Source organism: Pipra filicauda, unplaced genomic scaffold, assembly GCF_003945595.2.
Source record: "Pipra filicauda isolate LSUMZ 115617 unplaced genomic scaffold, ASM394559v2 scaffold62_size3274119_pilon, whole genome shotgun sequence".
Lineage (NCBI taxonomy): Eukaryota > Metazoa > Chordata > Aves > Passeriformes > Pipridae > Pipra > Pipra filicauda.
Genome location: NW_024104787.1, coordinates 2,971,285 through 2,990,667, shown reverse-complemented (window position 1 = coordinate 2,990,667; position 19,383 = coordinate 2,971,285). Strand labels below are relative to the sequence as shown.

The 19,383-nt window shown below is 35.9% G+C and overlaps 1 protein-coding gene across 2 annotated transcripts in view; it reads left to right on the top strand.

Annotated features, from left to right (window-relative positions):
• LOC113992129 (programmed cell death 6 interacting protein) overlaps window positions 1–19,383 on the top strand; it is a 33,143-nt gene that overhangs the window by 8,323 nt on the left and 5,437 nt on the right. The window contains exons 3-14 of one of the 2 annotated variants that reach the window (XM_027729134.2): window positions 329–398; window positions 3,681–3,808; window positions 4,403–4,556; window positions 7,693–7,793; window positions 9,429–9,545; window positions 12,466–12,688; window positions 14,114–14,237; window positions 14,959–15,136; window positions 15,538–15,649; window positions 16,420–16,589; window positions 17,329–17,577; window positions 18,894–19,028. In XM_027729134.2, coding sequence (XP_027584935.1) covers window positions 329–398; window positions 3,681–3,808; window positions 4,403–4,556; window positions 7,693–7,793; window positions 9,429–9,545; window positions 12,466–12,688; window positions 14,114–14,237; window positions 14,959–15,136; window positions 15,538–15,649; window positions 16,420–16,589; window positions 17,329–17,577; window positions 18,894–19,028 — 1,761 coding nt within the window. Of the gene's footprint in view, window positions 1–328; window positions 399–3,680; window positions 3,809–4,402; window positions 4,557–7,692; window positions 7,794–9,413; window positions 9,546–12,465; window positions 12,689–14,113; window positions 14,238–14,958; window positions 15,137–15,537; window positions 15,650–16,419; window positions 16,590–17,328; window positions 17,578–18,893; window positions 19,029–19,383 lie in introns of both variants that reach the window. The other variant, XM_027729133.2, reaches the window with a different exon arrangement.

Genomic DNA, 19,383 nt, shown 5'->3' with positions numbered 1-19,383 from the left:
AGACTTATTGGGAAAGGAATGTCTTGGTTTGGAAACAAATTTATCTGTTGCTCAGAATGTGAACAGAGCTGAAAGATAATTCTGAGAATTTCTGTCTTGTCTACTTGAAATGTTTTGAGCAAACTAGCAGGAAGGAAAAAAGGTAGAATATTTATTTTTTTAATAACTCTTGATTTTCTAAAACTTCCATAATGTTTGTAATGCCACAAGTGAATGAAAAGTTTTATGCAATTCGAATGTAAGGGCTAAGTACGTAAATTTGGGATATTTTAAGAAGATTTTGTATTTGATTTTAGAGGTAAAGATCTTTCTTTTTCTCAACTTTCAGGTCTGTGTAACATTTACCTGGAAAGATGCTTTTGATAAAGGATCACTTTTTGGAGGATCTGCCAAATTGGGTATGTGAATATATCGAAAACTCAAGTATTAATGATACTAAACTTTTGAGAATATTTTTATATAGTTGAATTGGTAATAGTCTTTCTAGTATTTTCAACATAGCTTTTCAATGAATTCAACTATATTAGTAATGAATTAATCACTTTGACATTGGTAATGAACAAATAGGCACCATGCAAAGAATTATTATAAAATTGATATTAATATTAGATTCCCAGAGGCACAAAGAGATCTGCAGCCTGGTAGTAGTTGTACTGTCTCCTTCTCAGACTTTTTCTGGGAACAACCCCAATTGATATTAATCAAAATTGTTCGTGTTAACATTAAGATTCAGTAGTAAGTTTTTGGTAATCCAGCTTTTACTGGTCTAAATTAGTAAGATCATTATGAAATGTGATTGTGAGTGAGTAAGTCCCCTCCAGAAGGGGAGTGTTGGTAGCTGGCTTCAGTAACTGAGCCTTGATACCACATTTTGTTTAAGAGAATAGAATGATTTGCCCATGTTCTGAAATTATTCTTCTATCACTGCTTTTAAAAATATTTTCATACAGATTTGAAAACTTGGAAAGAAAAAAAAATTGTATTTGTTTCCTGCAAACTTAAGGGGTTTGATTTGTTTTAGTCATATAGGGGCAATTCTGCACGGCACATTCAGGATCATTAAATGGATTTGGGACGCTTGCCAATAGAGAAGTAAGCATGAATAATTTTGAATTAAATGAGGAGCTGTTCAGTCATGGGTCATCATTCTTTAGTATTTCTATTTATACCTAAGTGTTCATCCTGACTAACATTACAAGATGAGCAGTGCAATTTTGAAACTCTAGACAAAGCCTGAAAAAAATGCTAGAGTGCTTACTCTTTTTATTTTTAAAGTTCTTGCATCCTTTCTATAGTTCTCTGTTAACAACCACTGAAAGTTTTTGAAGTTTTCTATGTTCTGCATTCACCTGCTGAAGTTGTGCTTATGTGAACTGTACGAGTATCAATACACCACGTTTGTATGCATACACAAGTCTTGGCTTTCTTTTCTAACTATTCTAAGAAGCCCTTCAGGATAATTGGAGACCTTCATGAAGATGATGTGGGTTTTTTCTCAGAATTTGGTTCATCCTGTCTTCTTTGGGGCTAACATTTAATGAGGATGGAACCTGTTTCATAGTAAAGTTCAGAATATTTAGTTATGACTTAAACATAGTTTGTGAATCACCAGAGATTTATAATAATTGTGAGGAAAAAAATCAGTAATCATAATGGTGATGATTCTCAGGATACCCTGAGAATTTGAATAAATATGATGTCACAGCATCTTGAGAAAGCTTACTTGTCTGAAGGTTAATTATATGCTAGTCTAAATAACCTGTGAGGCAGATGACCAGAGATTTATGTAGCAGTCCATGTGAAATACCAAAGAAATTCTTGACTGAGCTGTGAGTAATTCTCAGGTAACAGGCAGTGGAATAAATTTTATTTTGAAACTTTAAAGCAGATCTTAGTGGAAAGACATTAGCAAAAGAAGTCTTTTACTATATATCTTTACAGTGATGTATCACAGTTTATCCAGATGCTATTATCCGGATTAACTGTGCCATGTGTATATCTCTATTTCAGATCAGAATTAGCAGTGAGGTTTCCCAGTGTAAAGCAAAGTTTTCAGTTACTGAGGGAGCAAAATTCCTCTTGACTTCTAAGAGGAGGTGGGCCTGTCTTCAGGTAAAAATTCAGTGTAAAACTCCTGTGACTTCCATGGGAACAAGATGCAGGGATGTGACTTGAGAGTTCTGGCTCTTGCTGTGGTGGTGAACTCTTTGCTTCCCACCTTCCCCTGAATCCCAAGTCTGTATCACAGTGGTAGCTGACACTACCTGACACTGGCAGCTGGTACTGTGACCGCTTGGGAAGTGACTGAGTTCACAGCATGGCATGTAATCTGAAATATGTTGACAAAGTTAATAGGTAGTGCTATAAACAGATGAGTCTGTGGAATATCTGTACTGGTAAACAGCTGTTCTCACTGTAGTAAATCACACTTGAGGTGCAGTCCAGAGTATGAAGTAATTCTGCATTTAAGGTAATTTTGCACTTCAGAAACTTTAAAGCCATATTTTCTTTCCTTTTTTGTGTTTTTTTAGTCTTTTCAATGTTGTTTAAGTTTACAAGATCTTATTTTTAGAAAAATTCTGGAAAATAAACTTCAGAAGAGACATAGCTAGATAAGTGACTGTTATCTTCATGAGATACAGTGGCTGTGCAACTCCACTCAGGGAAACAAAATGGGAAAAATGGCATGTCAGATTTATACCTGCTTGTCTGAGAGTTGAGTGCAGGTCAGGGAGCTCTAACAGAGAAACTTCAGAGATGTGCTATATGAATTTGTACCTGTATAAAGAGACTGGATGTTAGTGAAATGAAACAAATGTGCATCTTTAGTGCGTTCATGTTTTGAGGATAACTGTACCTGGGTCTGTGAAACTGAAAATTCAGTAGTTGTCTCTTCTGTATTCTCCAAGAGTAATGTCTACACTTTATAACACCAGTAGGAGACTAATAACTGCAGCACTTGGTTTTTCCAGCACTTGCATATGGCAAATAAGCTTTTTAAAGCAATTAATATATTCAAAATGGCTCCTGTTCAGGTATTTCTGGTTCTAGAAGTGTGGGCTCCATCCTCTGGGGCTATGAAGTACTGCAGGAGTTGCATCCGGACAGGCTACACTGCTGTCTAGTGAGCTCAAGTTTTAGTTAAGTAAATCCTTAAGTGTTTCAGTACATGCATAATGAAGATATTTTTCAGAATTTTAAGTCTAAAACAATAGCTTTGAGAATGAAAAATTCCCTATATTTCAATAGCTAGGAAGACAGACCATGTAAAAGTTTTTGTAATTGGACAGCTATTACAAAATGATTAATGTGTGGAAGTTCGTATTTCAGATTATCTCTCAGTAATGCTTCAAGAACCAAAAAGCTGCACTCTACTTATAAGGACTCGAAAATTATTTTGTGTAGATTTTCATGCTACTGCTTTCATGCTTTAGACCACTTTCTGTAGTTCCTCACATGGAAACATTTTGTGGAAGTACTAAATTAGCCTGTGTAAAGCCTTCAGAATGCAGATGACTTTGACTTTAAAAGTTCAGTATGACTGGGGTTTTGTTAGTTTGTTTTTGCTTGAAACTGTTGATACCTTTACAGATAATAGTAGTGTTGGCCTCAGCTGTAGGATGCTGGAGAACTGAAATTATTTTTTTTACAGTTGGGGTAACTGTCTGTCTTGATTGCAGCTCTGGCAAGTTTGGGATATGAGAAGACCTGCGTTTTGTTCAACTGTGGAGCACTGGCAAGCCAGATTGCAGCAGAACAGAATCTGGATAACGATGAAGGACTAAAAGCTGCAGCTAAGCACTATCAGGTAGAGAGGCTCCCTGCTTCTGCTTGTGAATTCACAACTAGTAATCTTAGAACATCAAATAAGTATCTCTCAATTTTTAAAACTATATATACACATGCATAAAAATATATATATCTGTATGTATTTTCCTGCTCTTAATTGCAAAGATGGATTGGTTATGTACCTGGTCTTGTCTCATATTTTTTTACCAGATTTGGAGCATATAATTCTGTACGGTTCCCCATACTCCTTCCCTCAAGCATGTTGGTTAACTAAAAACCTTCAGCTTAAGATTTAATAATTTTAGCTAGTATAAGTTCTAGTTTTAACAAGTTATACAGTAATAATCTCTTCTTTATGGAATGCATTAGAATTTCCATGTTTTTATGCCGTTAGGTGTAATCAATATACCTTTATTTATACCCTGTCAGGATAAGTGTCTCAGTGTAAGTGGCTCCAAGAACAAGGGGTCACCAGGAGCTATTTTTAGTGGCTAAAAAATAGATGGGAGACCATATACCAAAGACTTTTTTTTGGTATTTTTATATGTATTATATTTGTAAGAGAGAAAGTCTGAAAAAAATGAATGGTAATGTATTATTTTATTTTACTTAGTTTGCGAGTGGTGCTTTTCAACACATTAAAGACACAGTTTTGTCAGCCTTGAATCGAGAACCTACAGTGGACATCTCTCCAGACACAGTTGGGACTCTCAGTCTTATTATGTTGGCTCAAGCCCAAGAAGTCTTTTTTTTGAAAGCAACAAGAGGTATATTTTAATTTTTTGCTTGTCTATTTAAGTTCACATTACAACTTCCACTATTAAGAGTGTGTAAAGGGCCTTTCTGAAGTTTTTATTTTTGCCTTTATTGATTCTCCCCTTGCTCCTTGCAGGTCATGAAACACGAATTACAGATATTTCTTAAGAATTTTTCTAAGGTTCACCTGACAATGCAGTTGTCCCATCTGCCTTTTTATGTCCAAAACCATTAGTCTTCATCTTTACAGAGGATTTTGCTGGATTATATTTTTTTCCATTCCTCTCTTGAGAACAAAAGAAATTGTCCTAAAGAAGTGAGAGTACTAGAAATTATGCATAAGGGGTCTTGCAAGTACTCCCCATCTCATCTGGGGAGTGATTTCATGAGAATTTAGAAAGGAATGACTGTGCTAGGAAACAAAGGAAATTTCCTAGGAGTTTGAGGGAAACAAATTCTGTTTGTTTGCTCCTACTTTTAATAGGGGAACTCTTTGACCAAGTCTAACTTTTAGAATACCCAGTTTATCCTGGAAAGGGAAATTCTGCAATCAGAACAAAAAATTATTTCCCTAATCGTTAAAGGTTGATTGTGAAATACTCATTCAGAGTCTGGATATTTTAATACAACTGTTAGAGAACTTATGCTTCAAAGAATTTTCCTGTGAAACGGTACTATCTTTGATACAAGATCTCTTGCTGCTTTTCTCTCTCTATTTAGAAGAAGTTGTGCATCTAGAATGTACAGATATGTAAAAGTAGAACTAAGGACATAGAGGTCATATGTAATTGCCCACAAATGGCTCTCCCTCTCCCCACATCATTTGGAATACAGTGGAGGAAGACATGAGTTATTTTAACTGGGATGTTTCTTTTTTTCATGGGGAAGATCTCTGAAAATTCTTGTAGCCTTACCGGCTTTAGAGAATCTCAACAAGAAACTGTTGTCCTTCAGCAAAATGATAAATTATGACTATGTTCTTTATCATGTTGCTGGAGGTATTTTAGTCTCTGCTCTGAAATAAATTTGTATAACAAATGTCTGAAACTCTTCCTTCAGGACAGAGCAGATGCTTCCCTCATTTTGCATGACAAATAGATTTTTCTGTCACCTTCTTGATTTCTTCTTTTCCAAAATGTGAAAAAGACAAAGCAAGTCTATCCAAACACCAAATGTGCCTGGTGAACTGAAGATTTTTGTGATTACTCCTAAGACCACAAGTCTGGCAGTCTGGCTTGAAGGACAGAAAGGTTAATAATCATCTGACTATGAAGGCTGTAGATTTTGCCAGATTTAGAGGTTCTTTTTCCTGGGGGGAAAGACATTTTGGGAAGAATTGTGTTTGACAACATGATTACCTTCAAAAACCTCTTTTTCAAGTGGAAATCCTTCGAAGTTTGATCTCAAAACTGAAATTTAGTTTCTTGCTGCATTGACTATTTATCTTACTTGGAATGGTATTTCTGATAGAACTGAATTTATTCACAAGTCGAAAGAAAGAAAAAAGATGTGTTTGGCAAAAGCTAAATTGGTCAGTCAAATCTAACTCCCCTACATAACTACAGATAGTTTTTTTTTTTTATTATTTCTGAGCCTTTCTTAATGTTTTCTTTAAATGTCTTTAAGTCTGCACATGTTTGCTGTTCTGTCTCAAGGCTTGCGTTGTAGCTGCAATATTTTAAAGATACGTGAGTAAAAACTAAAGTGAAAAGTTGGATAGTTTTTTCCTTTCTGATGGTGAAAGATATGTTTTGAGCTGTCTGCGTGGACAAATGAATCTCCTCCAACATTTCCTTTGTTAATGGAAATGTAGTTAGTGTGCCAGTATTTTTTCTTTTTTTTTAATGCACAAGCTGTATGTAGGAAGATGCAACTACTGCACACTTGGTGGAGCTAGAAGGACAGGTTTCTTAGATTTTGTGTAAATTTTTTGTGGATTTTAGATTTTTTGGTTTTATTAAATATTTAGTGCACCAGACAGAAACATTCTAGCAAAGAAGTAAGTTGATAGATCTCATGAGATCCTTTGTCGTAGTTTGTCATCTGAACCCTCTTCACAGTGAAAAGATCTTTCTGGCATACCTTAAACATACTTACTTCATAGAAGGTAAATATATTACATCATAGCTTGTGCCTGAAACATTGTAAATAGATGTGTGAATATGCTGGTATGAACAGACCACTTAGGAATTATTTTGATTTAATTTTGGCAGACTAATTTCTGCAGAATTCCTAATCTCTCCATATGTCCCCACTTATGCTTGTCAATCTGTCAGTACCTAGGAATGACCTGAGTCAGAGGATGCTTGTTTGTGAGGGCAGCTGTTAAGAGTGGACAGCCTGTGTTTGCACTGATTGCTTGCCTTCTTTTGGAAGGTTGAATTGCTAGTGCAGGCCAGAGGTTACCTTCATCTCCTTTATAAGAGGACCTATCTCCTGTATGAAAAAGAAGATAATTATTGTTGCAGAATGTTCCTATTTTAGCAGTTTGGGCTTCAGGAACAGAGTGAGGATGTGAGGCAGGGAATACCACTGCTGCTAGGCACGTGCAGCTCTGATATGAAGTAATTGTGTTTTATATCTAGGAATGGTGTTTCTATATTTGCTGTAAGCTGACAGTGATGTGGACTGCAATGGAAAGGACCGGTCCCTTCTCCTCCTGTTGCAGTTTTTGCGAGTTCTGACGTAGAATTGGGTTAGGAACAGATCCTGTTGAAAATAAGCTGTGTTTTGCTTGCTAGATTTCAGGTAAATTCTTTGACTATGGCTGCACAAGTACTTGTCCTGGCACAAGGAAGGGCTTGGAACAAGCTGCCAGAGTTCAGAGTGGGATTGTTGTATCTTTTATTGGCAGCTTGCATTGGTTTGAGATGAAGTATCTCTCTTAATTCTGCATAAATGCCAGCAGCTGCCAGAAGATTTTTGGTACAACTGACTGAACCTTCAGTGTCATGATTGAAGTAGAAATTCTGGAAACTGCTGCTGGATGTCAAGAGAGAAGACTGGGATCCCATCTTTGAGTTATAATGTAAAGCTATACCCTTAAAATGCAGTTGTTGCTGTTTGAAGATGAACTAGGCACCTGTTCAGTTGTAAAAACTGATGATAATCTTAATTGTTCTTTGTTTTTTCTCCTTCTCCCCTCAGATAAAATGAAAGATGGTATCATAGCTAAACTAGCAAATCAAGCTGCAGACTACTATGGTGATGCTTACAAACAGTGTCAATATAAAGATACTTTGCCCAAGGTTAGTAACTCATGGAAATATGTGGGACCTGTTGTTACTGTGAATAACTGTTATTGTTTACAATATACTTGATGAAATACACTTAAAATATATCCTCAAGAAGAACTGACATATTGCTACATTTAAGGAAAATGAAACTGTAATTTGAAAAAACTGAAAAATCTAGGGGGTAAAAGGTAGTGTGTTTTTTAAAATAAGTAAAATCTTATTACATGAAGTGTGTTTATTTGTAACACATTTCATTAAAGTGAACTTGAAATGTTTATGGTGGTATTTAGGGATGCATTCTTAGAACTTAATGCCTTACTAAATCTGTTTTCAAACTAACACTTTCTTTTGAGGCTTAATTGGCTTTTAGTCTCAATGTTTTTGTGTGAAATTTGCTCTCATGTTGAGTCTAGCATGAATACAGTGGTGCTGTCCACTTATCTGCGAGTGAAAAACATGACTGGAAGTCAGTGCGTGTCCTCTGTCCTTCTGCCTGCCTCCTCTTCTTTCTCCACCCCAAATCAATCTTGATACTTGTAAATTATCCCATTTAGTCTTGACTGTTTGAATGCTGTTGGTTTTGGAAGAGGTAGAAAGATCTCTTTTTCATGCTCTTAGAATATTTCACGCTTAGGTATTATGTTTATGATGATTTCTGAGAGGCAGTGAGGTCACTGCTTTATCTTTTGTTGTTGTGTACCTTTCTAAGCAGTAGATGTGCTCCCTGTTCCAGTTGCAAAATAATCTCTCAACTGATTATTTCAAAGAATATAATAAGGTTTGCTGGTTAATACCAGTTCTGAGAACAGTTTATGTTTAGGAGTGTGACATAGAGGTTGATTTGGTGTGTCGAACTCCAGTTGCAAGGCCTCCCAGACAGCTTTCTCTTCCAAATTTACACTTTTTTAATTTTATTTTTTTTCATCTCTGGGGGAGAACATCACTCTGGTTTTCCAGTGCTCCTTGATTTAAGAAATAAAACAGTAAGGCAAAATCCTTGATCTAAGACCGTGTCCCTACTGTGAACTGCAGCATAATGTTTTCTTCATGTCTTTGTTGATACTCCTGCAAAGATAAGTGCATTTATATAGAAGTCTAAAAATGACTTTTAAATTGCCTTCCATGTCAGTTGTTATTGGTCCTCTCTAATTGTTCTTTCGTTTCATAACTCTAGAGTTACTTTCTCGATAAGGCCTGCTGCTGTATTAAGTGTAATTACTTTTTTTGATTAAAAAGAAATCAAAAAAACCCAGAGGACCTATCTTTCCACTCACCTCTATTTCTTAAGAGCACTGTCTTGGCTTTGTCTTGGGGTTATTTGGGTGTTTTCTTGCAACTGTCCTTTCTAATACATGCATGCATTTCTAATCTCTGAAGTAAATGTTGTGACTTCATGGCTTGAATTTAAATTGTATTTCATCTACAATAAAGGACAGTAAGAATTTTACAATAGTGGATTAAAAAAAATATTCAATCCATGCAAAGTCACATGGTCTCTGACATTTACCTCTAATGTTTTAACCTATCTAAACCATTAATTGGGTGATTCTAATTTCCTTTTCTTCTTCCTTTTTCTTCCTGCATCCCATGTTGTCTGTGGTGGTTAATGTGGTTGGACTTTCCCCTGGTCAGTATTTTTATTTCCAGGAGGTGTTTCCTGTTCTGGCTGCAAAGCACTGCATTATGCAGGCCAATGCAGAGTATCATCAATCTATTTTGGCAAAGCAGCAGAAGAAATTTGGTGAAGAAATTGGGAGGTTACAGGTGAGTAACTCTCTTTCTTCTCTGAAAAATATGGAAAAGCTTCAAATCCTGAAAAGCTAACTCAGAGTTCTAAAATTCAATTAACTAAGAATGAAACATATTCAGAAGTTGCAGAGCATGTTTATCACATGAATCGAATTATTAGCAAATGCATAGAGGAGAGGTATCTCTGTAGCTTTTATAAAGATGTATTTTAATGATTTTTGGACAGTCTGATAGTGCTTGACTTGTTAAATCTATAGCTTTACAATTGCATAGGCTTCTTATCTCAGTATAGCTAATATGACAGATTTGTTAATAAATTTTCCTAATTAACGTTAGTAAAAAAAATTCCCCCAATAATAAAATTCTGTCTGGTCTGTACATAACTCCTTTGCTGCAATTCTGATTTAAATCTGAATAATTTTTGAAAAACATACCAGCAGTTCTATTTTTATTCTTAACAGGTTTTTGCCTCTATATCTGGTTTCTAGAGGGACTCAGATATAGATGTTGTAATGAGTAAGATCTTCTCATGTTTTTAGCACAATAGAGGAAAAATGGCTAAAATTAACTCCTTTCTTCAAGTCCCCTAAAGCTTGAGAAAATAAATATGTGAAGTGCCACTTTGACTGATTTGTAGAATCCATGTGTGATATCTATCTATTGGTATGCAGGAGAGTTGACAGACTTATATAAGGCTTTAAGATGATCATGTTGACATTTTGAAAGTTACTGTTACACTTTTATCAACTGGGTGAAGGTTGGAGCTTGAAACTTCTTTTTGTATGCTTGTTATAGCAATGAAGTGTCTATAACTTGTAATAGCAAGTTATTATGTTATGGCTGCATTAGTACATGATATATGAAGCTTATCTGTTGCTTATTCTTGAGTTTTGAGTCTGCCTGGCAGACCTCCTTTCCTAGGACTTTACTGTAATAGAATATTAATGTGTTTTTTGAGGGTTTTTTTTAGTGCTTACCCTGGACAAGTTTGGCTATATCAAATTTACTGTCATTGTTAAGCTGTATAGCAAATTAATTATATCTGTGATTTTTCTTCATGTTGTGTTACAGGAAGTACCCCTTCATGTTGAGTAGTAAAGGTGTGGGTTATTTTTCTTGTTTGTTTGTTTTTCATGAAACCTGAGGGAAAATACTCCCTTATTACTTATTTTAGGACTGCTTCACGAACAGCACGTAGCCACAAGTTAAAACACAGGTGTTGTCTTAACTGAATTAATACTGAATGTATTAATTATTATATCCTGTTCTCCACAGTGATTAAAATCCTGCTTCTGTAATCTAAATTAGAGGTTTAGTACCCTTTTTTTGAGTTTTTGAAAAATTCAGTTACTGTAAAGTAATCTCTCTTTTTATTTCCCACTTTAAAAGGTAGAATAATAATTGATTGAGAGGTGGGGGAGAGATGAATGTGTGGAAGTCAATAAACTAACACTATCCCAGTTTGGAGGCAAGAAACTGGAATGTTTTATTGGACTCACAAGTTCGTATTTAAAGGGTTTAGGATCTACATCTACATATTCAACAGGGGATTGTAACTATTACAATTTACTACAAACAGGGGGTTTCAGGGGATGACGTAAGCGAAAAACCTGACTTACGCAATTTGGGATTTTCACAGAGGGGACATCAGGGGAAAATCCAAGTTACACTTCTTGGGGTCTTAGGAATTACCTCATGGGGGAAAACCCACTTTGTCTTAGGGGGATTACATGAGGGGAACAGGTAACACAGCGGGGAGATAAAGCACAAAAGGTTTTCTGCACAGGTTTGTTGAGATCAGGGCATGGTTTCTCCGGGCTTGGGCAGGACATTCCAAACCCGTGACATCAATGGATCCTTGTCTGGACTCTAGATGGAAGTTTTTTCCCAGTCTCTGTCAACCTAAAGCTTTTGTTTAAACCTAGCAATTTTCTCTTTCTCATATCCAAATTTTTGGAATCCAACATGAATGTAAATTCTTTCAAATTAAAAAGTATGTATAGAGTCATAGAATATGCTGAGTTGGAAGGGACCCATCAGGATCATCAGTTGGCCCTCCTTTGTACACTCTCTAATAGTGTAATATCTTTTTTATATATGCTTTAATGCTGTTTGTTCTCCTCTCATTTTGTTTCTGGCAAATGCTAGTTAGACTGTAGCATTGTATCAAACCAAAACTAATGTTGTGTGGCCTATGACACAATGGAAAGTGTCAAAAAATCTCAGCAAACTTCAAATGCACTTCACTTCTAATGTAGGTCAGGTTCCACTTCACAATCCCAAGATGTCTGACTTTTTGAATTGTGAGTTTATGCAAATGTCAACTGAATTGCTTCTTAGTATTTTGGTTTTGCACATTCACAACACAAATGTGAATAAATTGTATGTAGGAAAACTGGAGTGGCTGAGCAGACAGGAATGAAGAGACAGCAGACCTTCTGTAGCTTCTGAGCTCAGTGTAGTGGCAGATGTGAAAAGCAGGATTCTGGCCTCTTCATTTGTGGATGTGAGCAAGGGTTGAAAAGCAATTTGCAGTCCCTGCGGAAGCAAGCAAAGGTTTTATGAAACAACATGGAAATGACATGATGACATTTGGGTTTTTTGGTGAATATGTGTTTGAGATATCATTACCTCTAACTCAGGAGCACTTATTTTGGGTTTTGGGGAGTCACAGTGAGGCTATTGTGAGCTATTAATTTGGTTGCTTTTTATTTGTTTGTTTTTTCCTGATGAGATGATATTTTAATGAGTAAAATATTTTTACTTTTTGATACGTAAGAGGAGAGAATATTTTCTTAAGGGAATAATTGTATTGATTGTACATGTTGATAGTAGTTACTTGGCTAACTGGGAAGCTCATCTGTTTTCCTAAGTATATATGAAAGGGAGAAAGAAAAGTTATTATTTTTACTGTATTTTAATTTTTTTTTTTTAGCATGCAGCAGACTTGGTGAAAACAGTGGCATCTCGCTATGATGAATATATAAATGTTAAAGATCTGGTTGACAAAATCAACCGTGCTCTTGCAGCTGCCAAAAAAGACAATGACTTCATTTACCATGACCGGGTTCCTGACCTGAAGGATTTGGAGTCCATTGGAAAAGCCAGTCTTGTGAAGTCTACTCCAGTTGTTGTACCCCTCAGTCAGAAATTCACTGGTAAGTGAAGTGTGTGGACTGCATGGGTGTATTCATGCTTAATTAGATATTGCTACTTTTGTTCTGTGTTTGGCCCAGCCACCTGTGAGAGTCTGTTCTTTTCTGCTGAATTATGAGAAAACAAGCACTGATAACGAGAACGTCATCCTAGAAGGAAGCATCTTGTATAATGTGAAATTAATTGGGGCCCCACTATTGGCTGACAGCCCTCCAAGGGCATTTGAAGGAGAAAGTGAAGAGGAGGAGGATGAAGTAAACCCCCAGACTTGTTTAGGAAAGACCCCCTGAAGGTGTAGCACAGGCATGGGGAAATTCCAATGTACACATGTGTGCACAGAAGAGATACCACTTACATAACAGGGGGAGGGACCAAAGGCCTCTAGCTGGGCGGTGCTGGCCACACTCGCTCAGGTGGATGTTACAGGTTAATTGTATAAAAAAGCAGATGGCTCTTGCTGGGAGTGAAATCAAGCTTCACATGGAGGACAACATTGCCTTTTGTGGGGACACCCGCTATCTCGTGAGGCTGCCAACACTCTGAGGATGCAGCTTCTGCTATGGGGAATTCTAGGCTTCGGGGGTCAGGAAGACAACCTCCTAAGTAACACCTGAGTGAGTGGGGAGTTGTACTGAGGGCTTATTTCCCTCCTCTTTCCCTCCACTTCTCATTTTGTTGGCCACTTCTTTGTAATAAATATTGTTTTGTTTGAGCTTTCAGCAGTGTACTGGTTTCAGTTTCAGCATTCTCCTGGCTACAATGGGTTGTTACCTTGTGAAACACGGGACCACCAAAGTTCATGTGTCATGTGAAAAAATAAACATTTAATTTTTGAATTGTATTATGTGTTCAGCAGTGTTGTTGCAGCTGCTGTTTGTCTTCTTCAGTTTCTTGTTGTTCTTGATGATAAATGTAATAAAGCACAGGTTGAAAATTACCTGAAATGTACAATTCTCTTAAAGATATTTCTCAGATTTTCTCAGCAGTTGTATTTTCTATATTAAACCAAACTTTTTAATTTCAGAAGGAACAGTATCAGTGTTAATTAACCTAGTTGCTACTCTTCTGTAAAGTTGAAACATTTCAGTTTGACTGGGCAGCAGAGTTGTGAAAAAATGATTCTTCCCTTTCTCATCTTCTTCCTTTAAAGAAACAAAGTTAGAAATAAAGCCTTAAGGAAAATCTGACTTGCAATCCTACAACTGATTTAAATATATTGCCTTTAAATTATTTCTAATGCAAATTCAGTCTTAAAAATTGAAATCTAAAGACCTGTAGAAATAGATTTTTGTTTCTAAGACAAAAAGTAGGGAGTATCCTAAACTGTTTAGGTCAGTAGTACAAGCTGCACAAAAGAACTGTGAAGATGTTTGTGTCCTTTTACTTTCACAGTGCAGCTTGTGTAATTTATACTACTTTAATTGCAGACCTGTTTGAGAAGATGGTTCCATTGCAAGTGCAGCAATCTGTGAGTGTTTATAACCAGAGGAAGGCAGATCTGGTAAACAGGTCAATAGCCCAGATGAGAGAAGCCACAAATCTGGCAAATGGGTAAGTATGGCCTCTTGTTAAATTTCTCAAGAGGAGTCATGGAACAGCTTATATGCACTGGTTGCCTTGCAACCTGCAGGTACCCAGATTACAGCAGTGGGTTTTTTTCATAATTTTGTGTGGTAGACTGGCCAACTTAAAAAATAGAAGTGGTATTTAGAACTACTTTTCTGTAGGTGTTAAAATGGAAAGCTTATTAAAGTAGCATTTATTGTTCTTCAATATTTCCTCATTTTTTAGGAGTCCAACATTTGCTTAGAAAAAGTTCCAGTACCATTAATCTAGAATGATTTTCATATTCCAATGGTCAGCTTGTATCAATTGTGTTGTATCAGTTACTGAATAAATTAAGTTTTTCCCCCCCAAAATTTTGTTCTTTATAAAAATAAACATTAAAAAATTATCTCAAGCTGATAGATAGGAGTGTAACTCAAGGAAATTGTTTCTTTTATCTGCCAGACAGTTACTTCTTAAAATGTTTGCCATATTTAAGTGCTAAAAGACTAGGATTTCTTTAGTTTTTTAAGAGCTTTGAAACACATATTTAGTGAGGTGTACGCTAGTAATAAATGTAGTGTTTTCAGTTTGAAATTTCAGCCTAAAAGTACATTACACTCTGTTTCCATTATAATTGACTGTGTGATTGATTGTTTGGATAGCAGTGTGGTTGTCAGGATAAAACTACAAACAATTTCTTTATTTAACATGTTGACTTTTTCAGTGTGTTGGCTTCCCTCAATCTTCCTGCTGCTATCGAAGATGTGTCTGGTGATACTGTTCCTCAGTCTATTTTGAACAAGTCTAAGTCTGTGATTGAACAGGGAGGAATTCAGACTATTGATCAGCTGATCAAAGATCTGCCCGAACTGCTGCAAAGGAACAAAGAAATTTTAGATGAAGTAAGCACTTGATCTTGAAAAACATCACCACTGAATGTTTTTCTTTAAATGATAATAGAAAAAATACACAATAGTGTTGTGTACTTGTTAATAGTACTTTAAAAATATGCTATTTTAGTGTTCAGTCCATACAAAAACTGTGCTGTCATATGTGGATGTTTCCTTACAAGTATTTTGCTTTTAAAATTGTTGTGGGGGAGGGGGAAAGCATTGGGAAAGCATTCTAAAGAAATTTGGGTGATTTTTGTGCCTTTCATACCTGTTTTTTATTTGTTAAATTAAATTTATAAAGGATTTATAAATTTATAAAGCATTTTTTTGTTTTCTACACTAGCTGCATATTTTGAAGCTATTTCATGTTTAAAACTACGTATAATGCTTGTAACATTTTACTCTTGTAGTCTTTGAGATTATTGGATGAAGAAGAAGCTACAGACAATGACCTGCGAACAAAATTCAAGGAGCGCTGGCAGAGAACGCCATCCAATGAACTCTATAAATCTTTAAGGGCAGGTAAAGTTCATGTTTCATGCTTTGGGTTTTGGGGATCCTCTAAAGGTGCCTATAGTGTAAATTAAAGTAGTTTTCAATGCTCTGGTAATAAGGTTATGCCAAAATATTCTTATTGCAGTCTGTGCCATTATTTGGAGTTGAGAGATGTGATAGCAGTGCATTTGGTGCTGCTTTTTCACCCTTGGCATGTACATGCATGCTTAAGTTTCAGAAAGCATATGTAGTAAAAAAATGACTGTCCTAAGGATCTGATTGTAGTTACCTCTTAAATACCTCTTAAATAAATTTTTCTTTGTATATTAACATCTTTTTTTTTTTATTTCCCATCAACGTGGTTTTGTCTCTTTAATGTGGTGTTTTGTTTTGTTTTGTTTTTTTCCCCCAGCAGTTAGTCAAACTACTTAGGACCATCACTATAGCATGTTTTATGTGTGCTTAATATATGTTGTTTTTTGAAGCTAGTAAGGATACCACTGCCTCAGTTGAGCAAAGTTACGGGGGTTTAAATCTGGGGTGTAGTTCAAACCAGTGTTCATTCCTTTGTGTGCTTCACTGGAGAATTACTATAGGTGCTTTGTTTATACTCTATTTAAAACATAACTTAGAAGCTGATGTTTTATAAAAGTCTTAGTAAATAACTTTATAAATGAACAGGCTCATAAAAATATATGAAGACTTCTGAAAAGCATGAAAACCGCTCAGGTGCAAAACTTGGATAAAAACAAGTTTAGAAATGATATAAACACCCTTTTTTGTCCTCCCATCCCCAGAGGGAGCCAATTACCACAATATTATGAATAGAGCTATGCAAGCAGATGGGCAGGTTAAAGAGCGCTATCAGTCTCACCGGGATACGATTGCACTTCTGTGTAAGCCAGAGGCAGAACTCAACGCAGCCATTCCTTCTGCCAACCCAGCAAAAACATTACAAGGAAATGAGGTAAAGCATTGAAATTTGTCTCTATTTTGAAAAGAAGTGCTACTCGTCTGACAAAGTAAACTTACATGAATTCGTGTGGAAGCTGATCCTTAGTTGCTCTTATTTCTGTCACAATTGATACAGGTGGAACTAACATTTGGAAAAGAAATTGTCTTTATGTTTAAAATCTGCTTGAGTATATTTTGTTATACTTAGTGGGAACAAAGTCAATTGGCATAGACAACAAGACTGGTTGACTATTATAAATGGAGCAATCTTTGAATATTTTTGTGTATGGAGGTGGGGTGTAGTGTTTGGGTTCTTGGGACAGGTAAGCAATCTAAGATATGGCTCAGTATTTTAAAGTACTAGGCACTTTCACCAACTTGCTTTCCAAGAAATTAATGGCTCATCTACAGCAATATTATTATTTTTCTCATAGTGATTTGAAGTCAGTGGGTTTGACTGCCATTTTAGAATATCCTGTTTGAAGGTATCTGATCAGCTTAAAAAAGAATTAAACATTTTGTAGTAATTCAGTGTTATTAGTGAAAGCAAACCTCTAGATGAGAATATAGCTTGAGAAATGCTTGAAGATCTTTGTTTTGTTGTATTTTGTCCTGGTTTGTGATCTTAAACTCATTCATAAAGGAATAGTCGTGCAGGACAGTGAGGAATGCAGGATGGAATCAAGTAGTAGAGTATACTTCCGTAATAATTCCTCTAAACCTGCTAACTTCTGACAATTTTCATTGCCTAGGTTGTTAATGTCTTAAGAACTTTGCTGGCCAATCTGGATGAAGTTAAGAAGGAGAGAGAACAGCTCGAAAATGATCTGAAATCTGTAAATTTTGACATGACAAGCAAATTCCTTACTGCACTTGCACAGGATGGTGCTATAAATGAGGAGGCTATCTCTGTGACTGAGTTGGACAGAATCTATGGGAGTTACACACAGAAAGTGCAAGAGTCTCTCAAAAAACAAGAAGAACTTCTCAAAAACATTCAGGTACGACACTTTACATGTTTTCCATCCTCTTAAACTAAGAGCAATGATACTTCTACCTCTATAGTACTTAAGAAATCTCACTTTGCTTTCTCCTCTCATTTGCTTGTTCTTGTGTCATGTGCCAGTTGATACTCCTTTACTCCTTGATCACTGACAAATACAGGGATGTCTGTGTTCACTGAAAAATAATGAGAATTTTTAGTAGATACTCCCAGAGCTCCACTGTAAATTCTCTTGGACCTTTTCTTGGCCCGGTTCTGCAGAGGGTTTTGTCCTTGAAAGAATCTTAACTGGAGAATTTATAAGTTTTTGGGTTTGTTTTGGTTTTTCCCTTCATTAATACTTCTTTCTGGTATAATAGGAGACCTGTCCATACTGCCTACTAGAAAACGTTTTGGATCTCTGAAGTATATTTTGGTTTATTCCTAATTGCTGTTTACAATATGCTTGACTTCCAGCATGTGCAAAGCTCATCAAAGTAAAACTAAATAAAATTTCCCAAAGTTTATTTATAAATTCAGTCTTAATTTGTCAGTAAAACTAGAGGCAGGTACCTGAAACACCTAGCAAAAGAGTCTTAGTGCTTGAAGAAATTACAATAGCAGCTTGAGTAATGATGGAGACTTTTTACAGTAGGGAAAAATTTTTTTTAAATGGCCATGTGCACCACGTTTATCAAGGATTTAATATTCAAATATCTTTTAACACAATATACTTATGACATCTTGATGGATATTACTTTAATTTTTTAATGTCCTGGAGTTCAAGTTTGTCTGCTTCTGGCAGCTGGAGTAGTCTTTTTAAGTTTGCTTGTTTGTTTATTTTCCCCAAAGAAATGAGATGTAGGGAGGTGATCCTTCTGTGAGTTTTCCTCTTCCCTGTCCTTCGAATAGCTTGCCAATGTCAACCAAATTTGAAGTAATACTTCTTAAAAATCCTAGCTTTCAGTATGATTTTATGAATATCAATGTAGGCTAGTACAGGAGAGAGCCTAATTAGTATAGCCTCCGAAAGAGTCTGCAGGATGAGCTTCAGAATTATTAAAGGCAGCCCACAACAGAACAGATAATTAACTGGTGTCTACTGCCAGTGAGTTAACAATTGTACAGTTCTGGAATATATATTATAATAGCCACTGTGCTTAGCAGATGACAAGTATTGACGTACGGTGTGTGGATGGAAGGTGAGGAAAAGCAGGTATTGAGGAAAACAGGTAGAAGCAATGAATAAGAGGAAAAAGAAGATAAAACACGCAGAATCTTACATGGAACTAGCTTGCATTATTTTCACTGCTTATTTTTTTTTCTTCTTTCAAGAATGCACATCAAGATTTTTCAAAGATGAAACAATCAAACAACGAATCTAATTTAAGAGAAGAAGTTTTGAAGAACTTGGCTATAGCAAATGACAACTTTGTGGAACTTGTAGCCAATTTAAAAGAAGGCACAAAGGTATGGTGATGCTTAAGGGATTGGAAGGATTGTTGTTTTTTTTTTTAATTTACACAATGAGATGTGAATCAGAAATAATAACAAAATTTGGAGATCTGCTAGCTGAGAGATACGTTTTGAGGATTTTACTGCTGGAGTTGCTTGAATTTTGATTGTTTCAACAGCTGTGAAATACTTCTGTGTTCCTATCTGAAAAGTAAGCTTTTCTGAGCAATAGGAAAAGTTGTTAATTACAGCTGAGTAAAGGATGTTGAAGCACCCGGGTGAGCCATTTTATCCAAGAAATTCATTAATCTGTTCTCTCATGGTATTTAATCACCTTATCAAATTTGTGTTTTATATGTTGATACTGCAT